The 21,584-nt window shown below is 40.1% G+C and overlaps 1 protein-coding gene across 8 annotated transcripts in view; it reads left to right on the top strand.

Moving 5' to 3' along the window:
• The window catches only part of tox2 (TOX high mobility group box family member 2), a 117,430-nt gene that overhangs the window by 39,970 nt on the left and 55,876 nt on the right, over window positions 1-21,584 (top strand). For all 8 annotated transcript variants that reach the window (XM_008279819.1, XM_008279820.1, XM_008279825.1 and 5 more), the window contains exon 2: window positions 19,704-19,796. In XM_008279819.1, coding sequence (XP_008278041.1) covers window positions 19,704-19,796 — 93 coding nt within the window. The remainder of the gene's footprint in view (window positions 1-19,703; window positions 19,797-21,584) is intronic.

Genomic DNA, 21,584 nt, shown 5'->3' with positions numbered 1-21,584 from the left:
ATCCAAAATGGAAAAGTGGCAACCCCTCATCAGACTTTGACAGGATTTTGCTGACACCAGTCATGGGTAATCACCAGCTTTTTGGCAGGAGAAAGGCGTCAGGTTTTTTTTCTAGGTATGCACCACCTAATATTCTTTTAATTGACTTCAGAGAAACTGTATCAAGACGTGGTGATGAAGTTACAAATTGGCTAAAGCAGCTCATTCCGAGCGCCAGATCTCCTTGTTCCTTTTGGTTTGGTTTGTTGTACTTTCTGCTGCTCCGCATAATGACGAGGGTGGAAGAGTGGAAGATTTCAATTACTCAGAGAAAGTCAAGAAGGCTGTTGAAGTTTGAGAAATACAACACGAGCTGGTTGCTATGTGGAGATTGCGCCCGTTTGGAATGTAATTAAATTGGTTTGGCTGCTTGCCAGTGAAAAAATACATTTCTTTCTTCTCATCTCAAATGAAAATGTATAGAGTGTTTTTCTGAAAAATACCTGGAGGGAACAGTAGGCTGTTGAATATTTGTAATACAGCTTGCATTGTGCAGTTGAAATGAGTTTTGAGATGAGTTATCCGTTGTGGTTTCCCCTTTGACATTTCAAAGGTATGCAGCTTTTGAACCATGGATTTACTGTAATCTATTTTTTTCTATTATTGATGTGTGGTTGAGTTATAAACTGTAGATTGGCTTTGCTGCCATTTCACTGGCTTTGCCATATCAGAAACCACAAGTCCACGTTGCAGAAGCAGATTTTGTAATAATGTTTGTATATAGTCACATGTAAACCCCAGTTGTTGGTCCCAGCCTGCGTATGAAACTGCACTAGACTGCTTTTTACCATACAGTGTGTGAATCTCCTCCTGTCCCTCTAAAAATTAACCACTGAAACATGCAACAGACGTTTACGATCATTGTAATTTGAAAATAATGACTAAATGATTGACACACAAAAACACACACAAGGAAAAAATATTAGACCGTGAAAGGGGGAGTGAGGCTTCTCCAGAATGTAAAGACACTGAGGAACTGCAATGTATGGCCAACATATAAATGTGTGATGGTGTGTCAAAGCAAATGTTCTCACTGCTACATTTCTGAACAGCACAGTTAACATTTTATCAAAGGATTTTATGATAACCTATAAAAAACTGGGTATAGTCGCTAAATAATGAAAAACATACCAGGTTATCACTGTCTTCCTTTCAGCTGGATAAAAATGAGCAGTAATTAACCTTTCAGGTGGTTTTGGCACTTGTAATACACAAGGTGATAATCCACTTCTGTAAATGACCACAGAGCAGTATGAACCACAAAAAAAGAAGAAACCCTCATATTGTCAGATTTTTCCTTGAAGGTTTCTGGAAATCACTCTATTTACTTTAAAGAGTACGTTTATGGTTTGTCTCCAAGCATTTTTAAGTGGAGGAATAATAGTAGCAAATTCTGATTGGTCACAACAGCGTGAAAATGCCTTAACAATTGTATTATGAGAGGGAAAGCAGAGGGAGAGAGGGACCAGCAGTTAAGTTCAGAACCGTAAGTGTGAGCTGTTAGGTTTTTTTGTGTGTTGGTCGTGGAGTATTATAAAAATCCAGCCGCTTCTGATCCACTGTTGCCTGATCTGCAAATGGATCGAGCCGGCCAGCGGAGCCATTCTTACAAAATCAGCCTGGCATAGCGTTATAATAGCTTTTCCTTGTACGTGTTCTGTCAAATCAACTTAGCCTCTTTGGGTGCTATTTTAGTGTTAGTCGCACAGTCGATAGAAGAAACTACGAGTTGTGTGTGTGTGTGTGTGTGTGTGTGTGTTGCAGCGTGTCCCCAGAGAGCCCATGGAAATCTACTTGTATGTCCGAGGCCATAATGCCATCATTATACCGTGACACTGTAGTAAAATATACTTTGAAACCAGATCCATGGAGCGAGGCAGAGAGGTGCTGAGATGATGAGCTAATTAGTGGGGTCTACCACTGTCGCACTAATGGCTGTTTGTGGGTGCTGTAGCGTGCGTGCGTGTGTGTGTGTGTGTGTGTGTGTGTATGTATGTGTGCTCATGCTGCATGGCTGATTTTTTAGAGGCTTAATCCAGCATGCACATGACAAAGCCTGCTAAGTGAATCAAAAAAGCTGTGTATCAGTGAAAACAAGGCTCCTCAGACTGCTCAATGGAACTGCAAAGATAGAGCGAATGGGCACAGACGTATGCCAGTACACCTTCAGGGCATTGACTCTGTGCCATAATGCATTCATGTGCCTCTCCTGCCTATGTTGAATGTAAACTCTCGCATCTCAATGGTATGTAGGATTTTTCATGTATTTTTTTCCATGTTGTCTTCCATGTTTAGGCCTTGCCAGAAACATTGATGTGAAAATTTGTGTGTGTGCTGTAAAATGATGGAGGTTTTTTCTACTGTTGCAGCTCTGTAATTGTGCAATGAACTCTAAAACAAAGTGCAAGGGAGGAAGAGGAGATGAAGAGATAGATCTTTATCCGGCAGACAGAAAGTGGAGCAATTCTGCAAACTTAGACACAACTGAAAAAAGAATAGAATAAAGTCGCTGTCGACCGCACATCAGCATGGAGCCACTCACACACATGTGAATGCACCAAGAGAGTCCTCTTTCTTAAGAGTGCACGTGCTGAAATGACACCAGCTCTCACTTTCATTTGTGCTCATGCACCTGCTGACACTCACTGGTATTTTCATTACAGTAGAGAGAGCGTTGTCCTACATCGGTGTTCTCACCACAGTGTGATCACACTCTAAACAAGTTTGCACAACTAAATGGCAAGCAAGTCGATTGTTTGTTAAGACAGTTGAAAATGAGCCGTATGAGATTTTTACGAGTTAAGGTGTGGTTGTTTAGGCTTCCCCCCCCGACATTTGGTTTAGGAAAGCAAAAGCAAAACTACAGCCGAAACGGTTATTTTATTTTGTATTGTTTCAACCTGACTTAGTGCTGGACAATAGGGGAGGGGAGACCACACACGATTTACAACCAAAAATAAGTTAGTTTTATATAACTAAAAGGGAACGTGAACTAAAGATAGAACGGGGTGGAAGCCAGGGGAGAGAGGAAGGCTTTAATTTGTAGTGGCTTTTGCAGTTTGGTTGTGTGGCTGTAAGCATCTAGAGGATCCCTGTTTTTCATTTTGACATTCTTTTTTATAATTAAATGAGATTTTCTGTATTCATTCAGACTTGTTTAGTGTATTTGGCAACTACTATTGCTAAGCTGCACAAACAAACCCAAGCAACAAAGCAACACGAGGGGTAAGCAGGTCTCATGTATGACACGGAGGTGACGGATGAGCTAATTGGGGATTAACTGTTAATAACTGAAAAGAGGGGAGACAAGTGCCGAGCCCCTTTCTGTGCCAAAGTCTGCAGTGACGTTTCTTTCTACCAGGTTTCTGTTTACCCACGTTCCTCACCTGCCACGCTTTTGTTTCTATCTCCCTGGATCCTCGTCCTCGGTGTCTCACTCTGTTGGATTTCTATTCTCTCCTCTCTTCAACTCTCTTTTCATTCACCCCCTCTCTCCCTCTCTCTAAGGCTGATTCTCATCAGCCTGTATTAGTTGCAAATGCAGAACTAAGTAGCTGTGACAACATTCTCAGATGCTCCAGCTGCCACGGATTTATTGAGTTATTAAAGTAATGTACTGTGATTAAAAATGCTAATTTTCCCTAAATTGTACGCCAGCTTACATAGTTTTTTTCAATAGCTGATTTAATTACATGGAAAATGAAACAAGGGCTGATGATTCAATCTTTGCAGCCAATTGCCTCTTCATACAAAAATGAATTACCTCATGATACAGAATTATTGTTTGAGCTACAAAAAGGGAAATGTCATTGGGATTCTTTGAGACTTTTGCGTTGTAGAAGCTGTAGCGAGCATGAACGCGTGTACTTGAACCATCACATATTTTGGGTTAGCTTGCATTTTGTCTGTATATCATTTCAGCAATCTTACCTCAGGCCATAATATGAAAGCAAAGCTTTGAATTGAGTGAAAAAACTGATCCTTTAAAATCCTTATCTTGCTGCTAAAGTATGCTCAGTTCATGTAGGGTGGTTCTGGTTTTACATTTAAAGCATGGGTTTTAAATAAAGAGAGAAAAAAAGTTTCTCTTCCCAATATTATTATGAATTGTGTCCTCGTCTCTTCTGAATAATTTCCTTTACCCTGGGGGATTTGTTCAGTGTGCTTTCCTTGGCTCATTTTGGCCTCTCATTATGCATTCATGTATTCGTTTATATAATGCGCGACACTGCAGCTTCATTGGACAAATCTCAGTCGTTTTGGTCACCATTGTGTATGATACTAGAATGGTAATATGTCTTTGAATTCCGTGTATTTTTTTTCCTTTCTTTTACTTAAAGCAGTTTCCTTCTACAGTTATTTTGCAAAATATGCAAGGCATAACCAGATTGAGTCAGCTACTGAAAAGTAATTCTCATTTAGATAATGAGATAGAACTCCCCCCACCCCCCACCCCACATTCGCTTGATCTTTTCAGAGAACTTTAGCTGAGCAGCAGATAGCATCTCGCTCCAGCCTCTCCAAAAAATCTCTGCAAGATGACCAAAAGAGCTTTAGATATTGTTTGGATCCCATCCAGATTTCTCAGTGTACTGCGACAGAGCTCTCACCAGTATCAGCGCCAGTTTACCTATAGGACTTATAAGCGAGTGTGTAAAATATCCACGACCGTGTGAGACGTCTTTTCCTCCCTGAAAAGAAGGATTGACTCATATGTGGAGTTCAGTGGAGTGAGCGACTCCGGCCTTCCAGATGTCCTAGACATAACAGAGGCTTGTCAGCTCTGTAGCTGGGCTCTAAATGGGTCACTCTCCTTGATATCACACAGCTCCTTCACAATGACCCCACTGTTCTCCTGATATTACAGCACACCAGGTGGCTTACTATGAAAGTCATGGCCAGACAAATATGGTGTGCATGTGTTTGTGAACAGACAGAAAAAAAACACACACACACACACACACACATGTGACTGGATTTCGGAGCTGTTTGCATAAGGTATGGAAATTATTTTTAATAAATGCTACACCTCAAACTCAGCTCAGTGATCTGTTCAAAAAAGTATTGGATTTTTCTTACACTATATGGCTTCAGGTGCATAATGATTGAAAACTTTATGCATTTTTCATGGAGCTGCTGTTCACCTCTTCAGGAAAGGTATGCATGGCTGTATGTAATGTAACATACAGCGCGCTCTGCGGGGAGAACAAGGAGGAGGAGGAGAAGGACGAGGGTAGTAACCAAAAAGAAAGAGAGAGAGAATGAGAGGGAGAGGGTTGGGTGGGTGGCAGTTCAATGATTTCTGATTTATGGTTTGATTACAGTCTTTCCATCCTGCAGAAGACTGGCTGTATTTGTCTGAATCACGTGAACTTTTTCTCACATGGCCTCGCCGTGCAGCAAGCTCCGGCTCGTTCTGCTTCTCATCAAAATGAAACACACATTTGCACATGCAAAGACACACCAGCGGAATGGCATTCAGGCACACACGCACACACACACAAATACAATGATTGAGAGATAAAATGGAGAATGGCTCTTTTAGTCAGCTGAGCAGTCCCCCACCACCACCACCACCACCACCACCTCGCCCCTCCTCCTCCTCCTGCAGCCTGGCAACCATTCAATACAATTTACCTCCTACTGGGAAATAATATTGATATTCACAAATGTACCCAGTAAAGGGACAAAAAATAAGCACTACAAAAGGCGGTGTGATTCGAGCACAGGTGTCCGCCGTCTTGAATTCATAACATCCCACTCGACAGAATGGAAATCAGCACATTTATTACTCCAAATATGAATGAGAAGCCAAACTATCTTCATCTAGAATGTCAATGCCGCTGTTTTTGTGAGAAGAGTAGCCTTGAAATGTAGACAATGGACTTTTTTTTTTTTTTTTTTTTTCCACCTGTGGCTGGCTGGATATTCTCTACTGAGAGCTGCATTCCATTAATAGGAGCGATCAGACCTTGGCGAGAAAGAAACACAGTAGCTAAGTGTGCCCCCTTTATGTGCCATTAGTGTTTTTAACCAGCATCGATCCACCTGCATTTAGACTATGTTGGTGTATGAATAGGATAAAAGCTGCTGAAAGAGCCAGTCACTGATATCATGTCTCCCCAGGCATTCATTAAACTGCCATTCATTCTTGTCTTTAGGCCTCTTACTTTGAATTCTTTAACTTCATGGTCTGGGGGCTGGTGTAGATCATCTGAGTTCACCTCGGTGCTCGGGTTGGTTACGAAACACTATGAGAACCAGTAGAAAGTGTTTGGTGGGACGGTCCCATCCATCAAAATACAAAATTATGACAGAATATCAGAGTGGTAGTAAAAAGGTTCAAAATTGCACACGAGCAGAAGAATATGTAGCTGTTTTGCGGTGCTCTTGAGAAGAGCAGATAAATTCATCTTTTCAAATGAAAACCGAAAGTGAACAGTGTCAGGAGTCTGAAACACCAAACAGCTTATGGTTTTGTGGGAGAACCATCATATGCTGCAGCCAGCCTGACAGCAGAGAACAGAGTGGAACTGATTGTCTCTGGCAGCACTCAGAGAGATCTGAAATTAACACCTACTGAAAGCTGATGTTAAAAACCTGTGAACACCAGAAGAAAAAAAAAAAGAAAAAAAAAAAAGGCTAACCGGAATGATAGCTGAGCTTGCAGTAGCTCCGGCATCGGCAGGTACATTTGAATATGAACGGCCCGCGACTGAAAGGTTATGACCCATAAAGAGGAGGAACGATTTGAGCGAAGCGTGCAGAGGGGAGAAATGTCAGAGTGAGAATGGCAGGAAATATGTTAGTGACAAGGAAAAAGCTGCCCTTGGTATTCTAGAGCCCCGATGAGTAAAAATAGGGCATTGGGCAAGAAGGCAGGAAACCAGCAGAGCGAGGCCTCTAGTAGGAATTTCTTCTGGGGAGGAGAGATAAGGGACTTAACTCCCTCCTGTCTGGGCCAGCCCACTTTAACATGTGACATGTGATCACTGATCACTTATGTAGAGATGGATAGAGGAAGAGGAGATTGAAGAATTGAATATACGATTCGAGCGCGGAGTGATTTGAGCTCACTGCTGTGAGCTTTGTGATGACTTGTCAGTTATCGAGCATTGACAGGACATTTTAATTAGGTCAGCACTTGTGATGGAAACCGAAGATCACACATGCACACACAAGAGCACTCTCACACAAATGCACACACACACATACACACACACACACACACCCATACACGTTGAGGTAATGGCTCAGGAGTGGAAAGTACCGTGTGTGAGAGTCTGAGGTTCCTCAGGTTAGAGAGTGGAAGTCAGACAATAAACAGTGGCCTTATCAGACTCTGGGCAGAGCTTCCAACCTGATAGGCCAACATATCACTCCAACTATTAGAAACAAATATGACCTCTACACCACTTGCCTGCGGCCTACTTGCTCTCATGAATAAGCAATTTTTATTTTTTATTTTTTACAGAAGGGACCCTCGGTGGCAACTTTGTCTCTGTGTCTCAACCCCTGCGCTTCCTCACTGTCACTTTGCCCCCACTGATCACAGCGCCTTATTCAATTTGGCCGTGGTTTACGTGACATCACTGGCACAAGATTTATCAGGATTTTTCACAAATCAAATTTTTTCAGGCCTGCTGGAATGTGAGATTGATGGGCCAGGAGAGGCGAGACAACAAGCTGATTATCATATCATTGATTACAGTAATTTGTACATGATGTGGCAGCGGTTCAGCTGAGAGGGCGTTCACTGACAACTACGCAGTTGACAATGTGGCCACTTCTTATAAACTGTGGGTGGTTTGAGAGTTCCTCGTGTTGATCTTGTGCAGGAAAAAAGAGTCAGAACTCGCTAAACATCTTCTCAAGGCGCTAAAAATAGCGTACGACAGCTTGACACTTACATCAACAATGAAGGTCGTTGGCGTTTATTATTCATTTTTAAGTGTTTTATTCTCATTCTGAGAGTAAAAAAGCACAACTCTGGGTGACAATGATCAGCTTGTCAGTGCTCTTTTCTTAATGAATGTTGAATTTTTATCTGCAAGAAAAAGTCAATGAATTATATTAACAGTATTTCCTAATCTTCCTAATTTGCTTTCCTATTTGTTCATTTTAATGATCAGTTGGCCCAAGCACCACACAAAAGTTGAAAGGTGACGATCATCCGAGTATTTAGTGTTTTGTTTTTTTGTTTTTTTAAATACAGTATTACTGCAGCAGTCTGACAGAGCAGTAGCTGTGATAATTAGAATTCAAAGACAGATGTATTTTGCACTGAGAAGAGGAACGGTGTTACATAAGTGTCCTCAGGTGTCCTTGTTGTGTCCAGTTACTGTCATATTGAGGACACAACCTTCCTTCCAGCAATACTGCCGTACGAGACAATAACCTAAATACCTGTTGGATTTCCACCTTTCTCCCTGTCTGTGTTTCTGTACCTCTTCTCTGTCTTCGTGATCCCGTTTCATTCTCACATTCTCTCTCTTTTCTCTTTTTCCCTTCCTCATGCACCCTCTCACCCACACTCCCTCATGGTCACTCTCTTAAGTGATTGCTACATTTCATCTCATGGTAAATCGGCCGTCAGCCCGGTGAGCTATCATTATGCAAATGATGGGCAATTCAATTTCAGTTGGTCGGAGGGGGAATTTCTAATTAGGGTGAGGCACGGCACTCAAGATGGAGAGAAAGATGTAAAGGCAAAGAGAGACAGTAAGGCAGAGAGGTTGCTGTAAATGGATAGCACAGGTAAAGCGAGAGGTAGAAGAGAAAGCCTAGAGAGAGAGAGCTGGATGAAGAGAAGTATCCATCCACGAAATCAACACCTGCATTACAATTATACTCTTCAGTTGGCTGCGAGTCTCCTGCCTCCGTCTCTTCCCATTGTTTTTTTTTTTTCTAACTTATCCTGTTAATTTTAAATATGTACTGCCTTCCAACATTTTATACAAAAGCTTGCACATATAAAAGGTTTTATATGTGCTCATGGCCACATTTAAATCATCTAAAAAACTCTTATTTTCAGTAAAGTTACCATAAAATAAAACTCTTTATTCACATTGATATTAAACTTCATGACACTGTGGTGAGCAAAGTTCTCAAATTAGCAAAATGACAGTTTCATATGGGAAGAAATGAAGGGTACTTAGTGTTAACTATAAATATCTGCATTTGACTCATCTGCCACTTCTGTCATTGCAGTTGACTCATTCCTTGTGTCAAGTCATACGTGCAGACTGTTGAGAGGTTTTCATACCTAAACTAAATTTGCATGAATTTATATATTATATGAATATGTTCTTGGTGGTCATAGTCAACGTGTTTAGAGCTTTAGGCCTAATCCAGATCAGACCATGCATCGTTGTCAGTTGAAAATTATTTAAAGTAGGACTAACAGCTAACTGATTTAATTGATTAAAACCGATTATCAAAATTGTTGTCAACTAATTTAGTCATCAATTAGTTGCTTAAAAGCACTTGTTACCAACGGCCCGTTTTTTTTCTTTTCTTCGAATTTTAAACCAATTTGTTACAGCAGCTATCAAGGTGTGGCAGTAATGAGCCACCAGTGGCTGTAATCTACCAGTACAGCAGGAGAAGTAGCCAACAGCCAATAGTTGGCCTTGTTTTGCATGGCATGCACCACAGCACAGTCAATGCATTCAGCAAGGTGCAGAGGTGGCTGGTGAAAGTTCGAAGAAAAAGGACTAAAGAGATAAATCAGGAGAGAAAACTTCACGAAATATGTCATTCAGAGTGTGGGAGCGCTTCCCACTAAATCTACAGAAAAATGAGTGAGCTGCAAACTTTGCAAAAACAAACTTAAAAAAAAAAAAAAAAAAAAAGATTTCCTTCTTTAAAAAAAAAAAAACATAAAACGGACAGTCTAGGCACATTGGCATTCTTGTGCGGGGTGCTTCTGGAGTTCAGTAAATAAACCACCTTGTCATAATTGGTGAGCAATAAAATACTGTACAATGAAATAAGAGTAGTAATAGATAAAATACAGAAATATATTAAATAAATCACACAGAGAAGCAATCAGTCCTTCCATTTGAGAGGCTGTATCCAAAAAATGTCGCCAATTTTTGCTGGAAAAATAATTTGATAATCAAGTTTAGTAATAGTAATTGAATTTAGAAACATTTTCTTTTGAAAGCTGTCTTTATAGTTTTTTTGTTCTTTTTTTTTTTTTTTAACATAGCTGATACAATACCTTTTCAGTTTATAGATATTTTAGTTTGTGTCTCTGGTTATTAGGAAGTTAAAAGTGCACGTGTCATGTTGGTTGTAAATCTTTAATTCCGAGCTTCATGTCGACAGTCCTGGCAAGCAAGTGTAGAGCATGAGGCCAGTGAGACGAGACAATGTAGCTGGTCTAGTATCACACACTATTGAACAAATTGTTAAATACAAGACTTTGAGACAATGATACCAGTAATTTCCTCATATTAGCATTTTCATATATTGAAGTGTTTATGTTTCTAATAATCACATGTTCAGTTTGTATTGCCTTTGAATCTCACAGCATCTTTTCAGAAAGATGTTTAGCATAATTGATTAAAAAAGCTTATTTATCCAGAAACTTAACATGATGACTCTATTAATATAGCCGCAGAAACAGCAAGTTTGTGAATTAGATTTTTCGCAAATGATTTTTCGTTATGTCATGTTGCTGTCAGAATGAACCAGTACTTATGCAGCAAGTTTATTTTGATGGAGTGTCTCTTTTTCTTCCCATCGCTGCGATGAAGCATCGGGCTTGTCTGTGTTTTTTATTTATTCAGCAGCCCAGAGGGACAACATGCTTCCTGCAGGGAAAAGATGATAAAAAAAAAAAAAGAAAACAGTTGGTCAAACTTTTTCATCTTGATTAAATGAAAGCGCTCAATTTACCTGCATGTGAGGGTGGTTTGCATACTGTAGTGCCTGTGTGTGTGTTAGCACTTAGTTAACTGTCATTTATGATTTGATTTATGTGTCGGTTCATTTTCTGTTTTGCACATCCACGTATATCTGAACATGAGTAGGTGTATGAATGTGTTGGGTATCAGCCACACACACACACACACACACACACACACACACACACACACAGAACAGAGGATTCAGCTGAGATCAGCAGCTCACCCTAGGCTGTCAAATATTCTGTCAGCACAGCCCAAGAATCACAATTGGACTCTTTGGGAGGCATTAATTCAAAGCACCGTAACAATGCTCTCTGAAACCAAATCAACTGCCTGTAGTCAGCATATCAACTCTCAGCTAACTCTCTCCCGCTATCTCTCTATCTTTGCACTCACTTTCTCTGCTCTGTCTTTGCAGCAATGTCTTTTCCTACCCCACCCTCCCTTCTCTCTCTGTGTGCTTGAACTTATAAATATGTTTCTAAAGCTGACTTACTGTACAAGCCCAACATAGTTGAAAACTACCTCTGTAGCTCTGACCTTGTTAAAGCCATACTGTTGTTCTGTTTTTTTAAATTTTTTTTTAAAGAAGTTGCATCTACACTCAGAACTAGCAAAATGTTTTAAACTGCTCTGTTGTGATATTTATGTTTGCTGAGGAACAGGACTGTTTTTATACCACTCACTGAGATCCTAATGCTTTTAAATTTGCTGCCATTTCAAACAGTCATTTACAGATTAGACCAGTGTTGTGTTCTTTGTTCACTTGCAAACATATTTACATTTAATTTTGGTTGCCTGTCGAATGGCCTTTACCCCTCTGTCGCCTCGTCCGTGAACATATTTTTGCCTTACTTGCATTTTCATTAACGATTGTGGTGAACTACCTCACGCTGTCATCGAACTACATCTTTTGTTATGTTTTCATGCAAACACGCCTAGAAATTACATAATGTGCGTGTTTAATGCTTTGCTGTATTGACTGACATCATGGTGTGACTGTGGTTACCAATTTAAATTGAACAAGGACACATTCAGTTTATGTTCAGCATAAGAATAAAGAATAATGCAAGCAAGAAATTCAACTGTTTTAATACTGTCAAGTAACATTTAGCATTTTTAGGGCTACAGTTGATATTTGTTTTTAATTATTGATTGCAGGTAAATCTATAATGCTTTTTTTTTTTTTTTTTAGATTTTTCAGAACACAAAATATAAGAAAGAAAAGCAGCAAATAATCATACTTTTCAAGCTGGCTCTAATGATTAATTGGTTAAAAATTCCTTATGGGGACAAGTATTAACTGATGCCACATGCCACAACATTTACAGCTTAAGCTAAACATTTTTGTGGATTAAATTTCTTTTACAAGCTAATCGCTTAATCAGCTGATTATTTTAGCACTGCTTTCCTTGACTTATCAGTAATATTGTAAAGAAATATGTCTTTAGTTTCCATGTTGTTACTTTGGATTACTCATGTTAATGGAACTCAAATAGGTTTTTAACAGTATATTGACAGCTACAACCTGACATTAGGAAGCTCTCTTCAAAAATCCAAGCATGCGCAGGAATCATTCTGCTCAACTTCCATCTCTATTAAAGTAACAGAGCCTTTTGCATGCCATGTACAACTAATGGGGAAAAAAGAAAAAGAGAAAATCCCCTGTTTTTGTATTAGCTAAAGCTCCTTCCAGCTATCTGTTTTCTGCATGTACCACACTTGTTTTGGCCGTTGCATAGCAGAGGTGCTGGCTCTGCTTGTCTGCTGTCGCTGGTAAGTTGTATTGTTGGAACACCACGTTGTTTTGTCTGCAGGAAACAGCCTTATAAAGATGAGGGGTTTTGGAGAAGAAAAAAAAATAAAGAAAATGAAAAGTTTCTTTTCTCCTTTCTGAATCAGAGAGAGCAAGGGCACTGACTGCACTTTATTAATGCACTCCATCTCCCTCACTTTTGTGTCAGATGTAATACAAAGGGCAGGTGTGTGTGTGTGAGTGTGAGAGAGAGAGTGACGGTGGAGAAAGGGACCAAATTTCTATCATCAGAAGCTATTCCAGTTCATGTTCCCCTTGGTGAGGGGTACCATGTTACAGAGGTCTTTAAAATGATCCTTTGATGTAAATAAGAGACACAAGTCATCATCTGATGCCTTCACTCTTACTTTTGAAGCTGACTTTTCCTTTGATTTAAAGTGAAGCTTTTTAGAGCAGAGAAGAGTTTGTTATTTTTTTAAATTCAGGGCTTAGTCCAGTCAGTGGACTGTATGTTGAATCTAAGCTTCGGTACAATTTTAGATGGTGCTGTCGAATTCTCTATCGCACCTGAAAACATGCATCTGAGCTCCACATTGCTGTTCCAGTAGATACAGAATCTGCCTCCTGTCACAGCCCTCTGTAGCTCCGGGTAGACACACAAAGCCGAGTTAGAAAGAATAAGAAAGAACCGCAGAGCAGAAATGAGAGGAGTATGGTGTCATGAAAGTTTGAGAAAAGAGCACAAAGTCAGAAACCTGAATTGGGTTGCAAAAGCATCACCTCAGCTTTCACTATTAATTATATTTCTTATAAATAGTAACATTTTCAGCTGTTGATCATGTGTAGTGATGATAACAGTCAACCTGGTGAGGGCCCAGGTTAGGACTATGGTCAAAAACATTAAAAAATATCAATATGATCAAATTTTAGTTTTAGGAGCAACTTGGCATAAATTGGCTGAGAAACTAAACACAAATACCTCTTTACCATCACTTTCCACTGAACTTTTTCGATTTTCAACAACATGAGCATGAATTTGCATTTTATCACAACATGTTTATTTCTTGAAGCGCCTGAAGACTGAGCTGAAAATAAAGAGAAAATGAATAAAAGAACCATATAGAGTGATAGATGAATATACAGATTGATAGATGGCCAACGAGGGAGGGGAAGTGTGGAGTATCTCCAGCTGATATATTGCGCCCCAGTGTAAATTACAATCTGTGTTGACTAGTAGAAAAAAATAAAAAAACTATTGGAGAAATGTAAACACATGATAAGGCAACAAGAGGAAGGGTGGAGTGCACAGTGTGGAGTGTTGACGATCAGAAAATATGAGCTAACCGAAAAGGGCAAGTGAAGATTGAAGACATAATGTGAAGGTAGAGCTGTGTTTAATTCAACTATAATGGTTATTATATAATCATCTCTTCACGCCATAGAAGCAGAAGCTTAAGCATGTACAGACATACGCACTGACATGTTTACATTTGGAATGAACGGACAGTCTCTGCAAAAGCTGCACTCAGCTATAAATAGTCCCAACGCAAACGCTGGTGTTAGCTGCATATTCCCAATGGTGTGATCAATAGTCTGAGTGTCAGTAGTGGCCTGAGGCAGGTAGCCCCTGGCTTCATGTCTTGGTTATGTTTGAGCTGCTTAGGCCTCAGTTGACATCTCTTTCACGCATAATGACGTGTATTTTTCTCAGCGCAGTTCTGGGAAATACATAAAAGTGGCTTTATATAGCTGAATGGATTACAAAGTACTAATAATTTGTGGAAAACTAAAGAGAAACGGCTCAATAACTCCTGTAAACAAATACGTGGGATGTGCAATGTGCATCCACACATTTTTTTATAATATCATTGCATTGTACTGGATTCACAATATACTCCAAACACATCTCTATACCAGGACCTTGAGCTACATATTAATGCATGTTCCTTTAATATATCATAGTTTCTGGTACAGCTTCAGCATGCCCTTCACTTTGAAGTAAACAACACTTTAAATGTCTGGTGTCTTCAAGGTCTATAGGCTAGAACTCACAGATGGTGGCAGAGATACTGTGGATAAATTACCATCAAAAGATGTCAGTTAATCATTTCCAAGTCTATGCAAAGAAAAGTTAGTAACATAAAGTTGAAGAGTGTAAAAAAAGTCAAAAGTAGGCTGTTGTGAAATTATAGTAGGATTATAGTACAAACAATCCTCCCAAGCCTAAGAGGTATTCCCAGCCTTTGTTTAAAAATATAATACTACAGTTACAAAGTGTAAGAATCACAGATGAAAATAAAGCACGGTAGAAAGACTGCTATCATCTGTCGTCAAAATAAATTTTAGCACGTTCAGTGAAAAATGCATGAAGATGAAAATGATTCATCGCAATGCAATATGCAAACCAGTGTTGCACTCTGCAGTTGGTTTTGTCTGAGACTAAAGTCTGCAAAAAACCACTGAAAAAGTGAATCATACTCTGTTACTGACTGTTAGACCACCAGAGCCGACCGATATTATGTTTGTGCAACTGATTTGACAGATTTGTGAGTTTTATCAGCAGAATATCAGAAACGAAAAGGGAGAAGTGAAACACCGAAATGCTGTAAAGAGTGAGTTTTGTATTATTGATCTGCTGATGTCAGTGTGCATGCATTGTTGAGTGCATACTGTACATACAGTATGGAGCACTGTCTCCATAATGTATAAATACAGATTGTGTGTACATGCAGTAGTGTGTGTGTGTGTGTGTGTGTGTGTGCGTGCGTGCATACGTTGTGAGCACTGTATACTGTAGATGAGTGATAGGGTTTCCCCATAAGCCCGTCTAGGCCTTGCATTCCTCTCATTGGTAGAGTCTGATGTGTACAGGCTTTCGGCTAATCTGGGAAGAATGTCGGTTTCAGACGCACATGTGTTCCATTAAGTCCAGATCTGCGTAAATAATATAACATGCAACAGCTAACATTACAGGTAACTAAACCCCCACAGCTGCTCCTTTGGCTTTACGGTGCCCCAACAGCCCGGCCTATAAAATAGGAAAGCCAATGTTGATATCTAATGAGAAAATGTATTGCAGTGCCTGCTGTGCTTTTAGGCAAGCTTTGTAGAGAAGATAAAGATAATTAAAGTCTATTTGATAATAGGGCCTGAGATACTGGATTGCATTGTCTATTGAGAATAAGCAAAATCCGATAACAATATATTAGCCTTTTCCTGATTTTAGTTTTTTGTGTTTGCATAAAAACAACATAAGCTAACCTCATGTAACAAAGATATAGCTGAGTTTAGCTATTTTACAGCTGAACAATAAGCCACATGGTGTCACTGGTGATGACACTGAGAGAATTATATACAAAAAAAATGTGTAATATATATATGGCAAAAAAAAGTTTTTATATGCAACCATACATGTCAATATAAACATATAAGACACTTGATCTTGAAAACTTGACCAATGTATCAACTGACCTTGATTAAATAATGTGCTTGTGGATTTTTCAATTGTTCAAATTAAAATAATTAACATGAATCTGAAACTGACATCTAGAGAATCATGTAAATCAGTTTGCAGGCATAGAAGTTTGTTTTGAGTCATGTGAGAATGCATATCCTCCCCCTATTGTTAATGGTTTTACATCCAGACAACCGTCATTGGCTCTTTGTGTTTATTGTCAGCCTGCTCGTGCTGATTGGCTCAGCCCTGCCAGGCGACAGGACAATGTTTGCTTTTGCTGTCTGCCTGGGGAAGTCCCTCTTGTCCTCAAACAGGCTCAGAAACAGTAACTAATACAAAGTTCAGAGGATGCCAGCTTCTTCCTGGTGTGGTGCAGCATCTTCCTGTGGCAAATCACCAAAGTTACTTAGAAATTGAAGTCAGTTACTTATTTACGTATCCTTTTATTTACCTTTTGATTTTTCTGTGAAGATTGCAATAGGATGAGCAAAATAAAACTCTGCCTTCTGCTCTATTTTGGTTAGAACTAGAGTGTGGGTGTGCAGGATTTTGAAAAAAAAAAAAGAATAAGAGGTTAGACTCAACATGATGTCGAGTAGAGATGGTAAATGGCTGGCAGCATCTGGTTTGGTGGAAATATCGCAGCAACCCAAAGCCAGCCAAAAAGTGAGAGAGGGGTGATGAGGGCGAGAGCCTCTGAAGTGAGGACTAGAAAACAAAAGAAAGGTGTCAGAGAACAAGTGTAGAGAACAATGCTTCTTGCACTTGCAAACTGTTGTGAGCCAGCGAGGAAATGTGAGGAGTTTGGCTGTTGCTGTTCTGGGTGCCAGCACTCCTAATGAGTCTGTCAGGGCCAGTTAGCACAGCGAGGCCTGCCTGTGTCCCCTCCAGGCCGCAGACAGCTGTTATTAGCCCCGTAATGGCATGCCACAGGGCCAGATTAGCCTGGCACACTGGAGAAATATCAAACATTCACTTACTGTGGCTCCTTCGCTGGCTAAAGCAGCAATTCTGCGAGGCATTCATTTAGCTGTGATGCTGGCAAGCTACCTAACAAGCCTCAAAAGAAAAAGTCTCCATTTAGAGACGGAGTTAGCGTACAGTAGCTCCTCTGCAAGGCTGGCAGAAAAAGAAATGTCAGAGTAGAGGATGTTTAAGACCACATATCAGGTCAGATTACTATTTGTTTTTACCTAGAATTAAATAGGACTGAACAATTTGGGAAAATGTACAATTTTTAATTTTTTCTTATAGATGTTCAAACATATATATATATAGATATGTGTTTTTGTTTTTTTTTAAGTGAGGCTTCAGTTTATTATTCTCTGTGTTGCAGATTTAAAACGTGATGAAGTGTCAGCACGCGAGACACCATCAGATGTGTGACTGTCACACATGGAGAACGGCATGAATTTGTTAAAGCATTGACATGACACTTTAAATCCTGTGTCAGTCACGCTGCATAACATATATCCCAAGTTGCAGCCTTTGGGATTCGATAATTGCCTTGTTTCGAATTGCAGTTTTGATTTGGATTAAAGGTTCAGCCCTAGTTTCAAATAACTAGTTAATTTTGGATAAAGGAGACACAGTTCATATTGTAAAAATGTGTTTTAAAAAAACAAAACAAACAGAAGGCCTGTTTTGCTGGTTTTTAAATATTTTGTTTGTCAGGACGGTGCAGCGTTATATTTAATAATGCTGTGTCATCATTATGCAAACCATATCGACAAGATGGCCACAGCTGTCTACTCATCCGTTTTTACCTTTCATAATGAGCACAGGAAATCAAAACCTTACACAGCAAGTATTCTCACTGGGGGGATAACCTGCACTGTGTACGGCTGTGATAAGCCCACACCGTTAGATCAGCATACTGCTAACACATACAGTGCACTGATCTATACGAACTGCTACTTACAGGATATAAATCATGCTCTTTGAGCCTGCTATTGCTTGACTACATCTCAGGCATTGCATGTTACACAAGCTTTTGCATACATTACTTTGTGGGTTTGACTGCATGGTAATCTCTCTGCATTTAGGCCCATAAACACAATCTGCAAAGGTGTGTTTATGGAGCTGCACTGTAAAAGCTGGGCCTACTCATTTGTGCACTGGATGCATGTTTCCCTCCATCATGCGACTGATTGGAAGTGAAAGGCAGGGCCAGTTTTGGTTTGTTCAGGGATGTTCTCTCACTCAGTTGTTAAATATAGTTAAATACTGCATGTCTCACTGCATAGCAATCCAAAGCCCTGCCCTTAAATGTATTTGTGTCTGTGTGATTGCATGTGGGTGTTTTTGTTTTTTTTTTAACCCTAAAATGAAGAAAGCAAGTAAAAGAGTAAGTATGTGAGGCAGAGATAATGTGGCATTTGTTCTAAATAGCTGCACTGTGTTTTTTTCTCCCTCAACAATCTGCATCATATTCTCATTAGCAGACTGTATGGATCGAGTGTGGCAAAGTCATTATGCACTATACATAGCAGGAAGCAGCCATAGTCACTTCCAAATATGAATTCATGTTTCATCCTCTTATTTATGAGAAAGCAGTTTCCACATCACCAGTCGCAGCTTTTATTTTGACAGAAGGCAGCACTCAGACACTAAACTAGACTCTCGAAACACAAGAGAGCCAAAGATGTAGCTCATTTGATCAATTAACACACACATGCGTAGAAAATAGGTTATCGTTGCAGAAATCAGACTGAAACCTCATGCAAACTGTTGACCAGATGTTACAGAGGAGAGTTGTTAATCTGAGAACAACAGAATATCAAGCAATCACAGATGTGCTCTGAGGTTTAGCTGAAAGTGAAGTGAGGAGAAAGATAAAGACAAAGAATGAGATAAAGAACATGCGATTTGACGTACATGCTGGGAGGGACTCATGCTGTGGCTGTGGGCCACAGTGTGAACCCCACTGAGCTACACTGCCTTTCCCTGATAGGGACCACTTTTTGGGAATCATTAGCCCCTATAGTACTGAGGGCTTTTCCACCACTCCTTTAGGCTGTGATATATGGCTAAAACCCACATGGGGAAGTGCAGGGAGGAGCTGGCAGGCTTAGAACCCACTACACTCTAATTATCAGCTGTGTAATGTATAGAAAGATGGAGTCAGTAGAGGAGAGCGGTGCACAGGAACCCTGGCTACCAAACACAACAGCTTAGTGCCATTAGTGCCGCTGCATGAGCCAATCTTATCCAGTTATTATGTGTGGTACATCACCATGAGGTGATGTGATTTAACATGGCAGCCCATGTGAAGGCTTTGTGACTTGGTGGAAATTTGTGAAACTAACACTGGTAAACAAAATGAGGAGCATAAAAACAACTCAAGTATGTATAGTGACTGTTCTGATTGATCTCTGCTTTTTGGATGACTCAGTAAAACGTGAGTAACTTTGAAAGTTAGTTTGTTGCAAAGAAGTTTCATGTCAATCTAGATCTTTTCATTGTGTTTTTTCTACAGTGTTTCTCTGTAAATTAAGAAAATATACTTCAAGTCTTTCTGTCTCTCCCCCTCCAGAGCAGATACGGTGCTGCAGATCGAGGTGTGAGGCTCTACAGTTCCCTGCCCATGCGCCCAAACCCTGACGGCAAGAGACTGCCCTCTACTGGGGTAAGATTCATTCCTCCCCCCTTCGCCCCTGCTCCCTCACCCATTGGTGTCATCCATACCTGCTTGACACATTTAACCCATACAGTGAGGAGAACCTTCCCTCTTCTGCACAGCAGAAAGGTCCATACAACTGAAGGTTTTAGTTGGGAATTTCCGAGTCAGGAAACATGTTAACCCCAGATTCAGACTTGTTTTAAACTTTTCATATTCCTCAGCGAACTTCTTTTGACTCCACATCCCACCTCTCAACACTAACCCCAACAGACCCCCTCAGTTCTCTATCCCCAAACCATAAATGGCCACCACAAGGCTCCCAGTAGAGCACCCATCTGACTTGGTGGTTTGTGTGGTGTCTTCTCAAAGCGTGCTGCTGCAGGTGATAGGCCATCCAACCGCCTCCAACTATATTGGTGTTGACACAGAACAAAGACACGCAGTGGCTTTCTGGATGAAATGCTGTTGCTTCAGACCTGATTTAGGTGGGGAAAAAAGGAAGAACGAATGTTGATTAAGTATAAAAGCTAAAGTATTTGGTGATTTTCCTTTTTTCCCTACATCTTTTGTTGTAAAAAAGCTGTATTTGGACATCAAAGTGTCATTTTTCAGTTATTTTATTATATAAGTGTTCATGAGGACGCATGGAAAAAGATTAAGTTTATTGAAGTTAAGCGATGCAGCACTTGCAGTACTTTGACTTTGACAAAGTGCTGGAACAGTCAGACTACTTTGTTTGTGAAACCTTTCTTTCATTTTTTTTTTTTAATAAAAAAAAAATCTTTTAGTATTGTGAAAATCATAATTAGAATCTAGCTTGCCTTGCTTTTATGCATTTATGTAACAAAGGAGAGAAAATGAAAGAACAATGGAGCGAAAAGAGAGAATTTAATTTCATACGTCCCCCTTTTTCATGTTTCACTCCATGCAAGTGCTTTTTGAATTATCTCTTCACTGCTCCGGGGCTCAACGAGAGAAAGAGTGGGTGGGTGAGTGAGGGAGAGAGGGAGAGACAGAGTGAGAGAGAGAGAGAGAGAGAGAGAGAGGGAGGGACAGACAAAGCGAAAGCTGTGTAATATTGTTGGTGCGCACCTTTTTTAATTACAACAGAGATTGTATTGATGTCTCAGGCCACATGTCCTAAATCATTTATCAAGGGGGAGAGTGCTAACAAAGCATTTCTAAGAAACCCATCCTCTCCCAGGGCCTGGAATCATACGTTATCTAAAGTGAATATTGTTAATGCTTTTCAGTGGAGAGACCCACTTACAAATCATGGGAATGAGCTCCTTGTCAGGCCATGCGTGAGGTAGTAAAGATATATATCCACTTTCATCTGACCCTCTGTTGTGCAAATTAAAGCCTGCATCTAAATCTCCATGCAAGAAGTAAAATGAAGATGCTTCAAGTTATGGATAAACATTAACGCAAGTGGGAAAGAACATTTCTAAAATGCTATTTTTTATTTAATTTTTTGTTCAGCGGCAACTTAAAGATGACATCTCCTGCGCAGATTAGATACACATTACAAAAGGAGACAATGTGTGTTATTTTTTTCACCCCCTCCCTCCCTCCCTCCCTGCCTCACCCCTGCCTTTCTGTCATTTCCGTTTGTCTGTTATTACCTGGGTGTAGCGTCAGTACAGTAGCAGACTGTAGCTACAGGCTGCACGGAGAGGAGGAGAATATAAACCACTTAACATGCAGGAGGAAACCAGACGTTTTTCCATTGCACTTATCAGGTGCTGCGGTGAGAGCAAGTGTCAAGGTGCAGTAGGTCTCCCCCCCCACCCC

The sequence above is a fragment of the Stegastes partitus genome, unplaced genomic scaffold, assembly GCF_000690725.1.
Source record: "Stegastes partitus isolate 25-593 unplaced genomic scaffold, Stegastes_partitus-1.0.2 Scaffold171, whole genome shotgun sequence".
NCBI lineage: Eukaryota > Metazoa > Chordata > Actinopteri > Pomacentridae > Stegastes > Stegastes partitus.
Note: the sequence above shows the minus strand (reverse complement) of the source record. Positions and strands in the feature narration are given on the sequence as shown.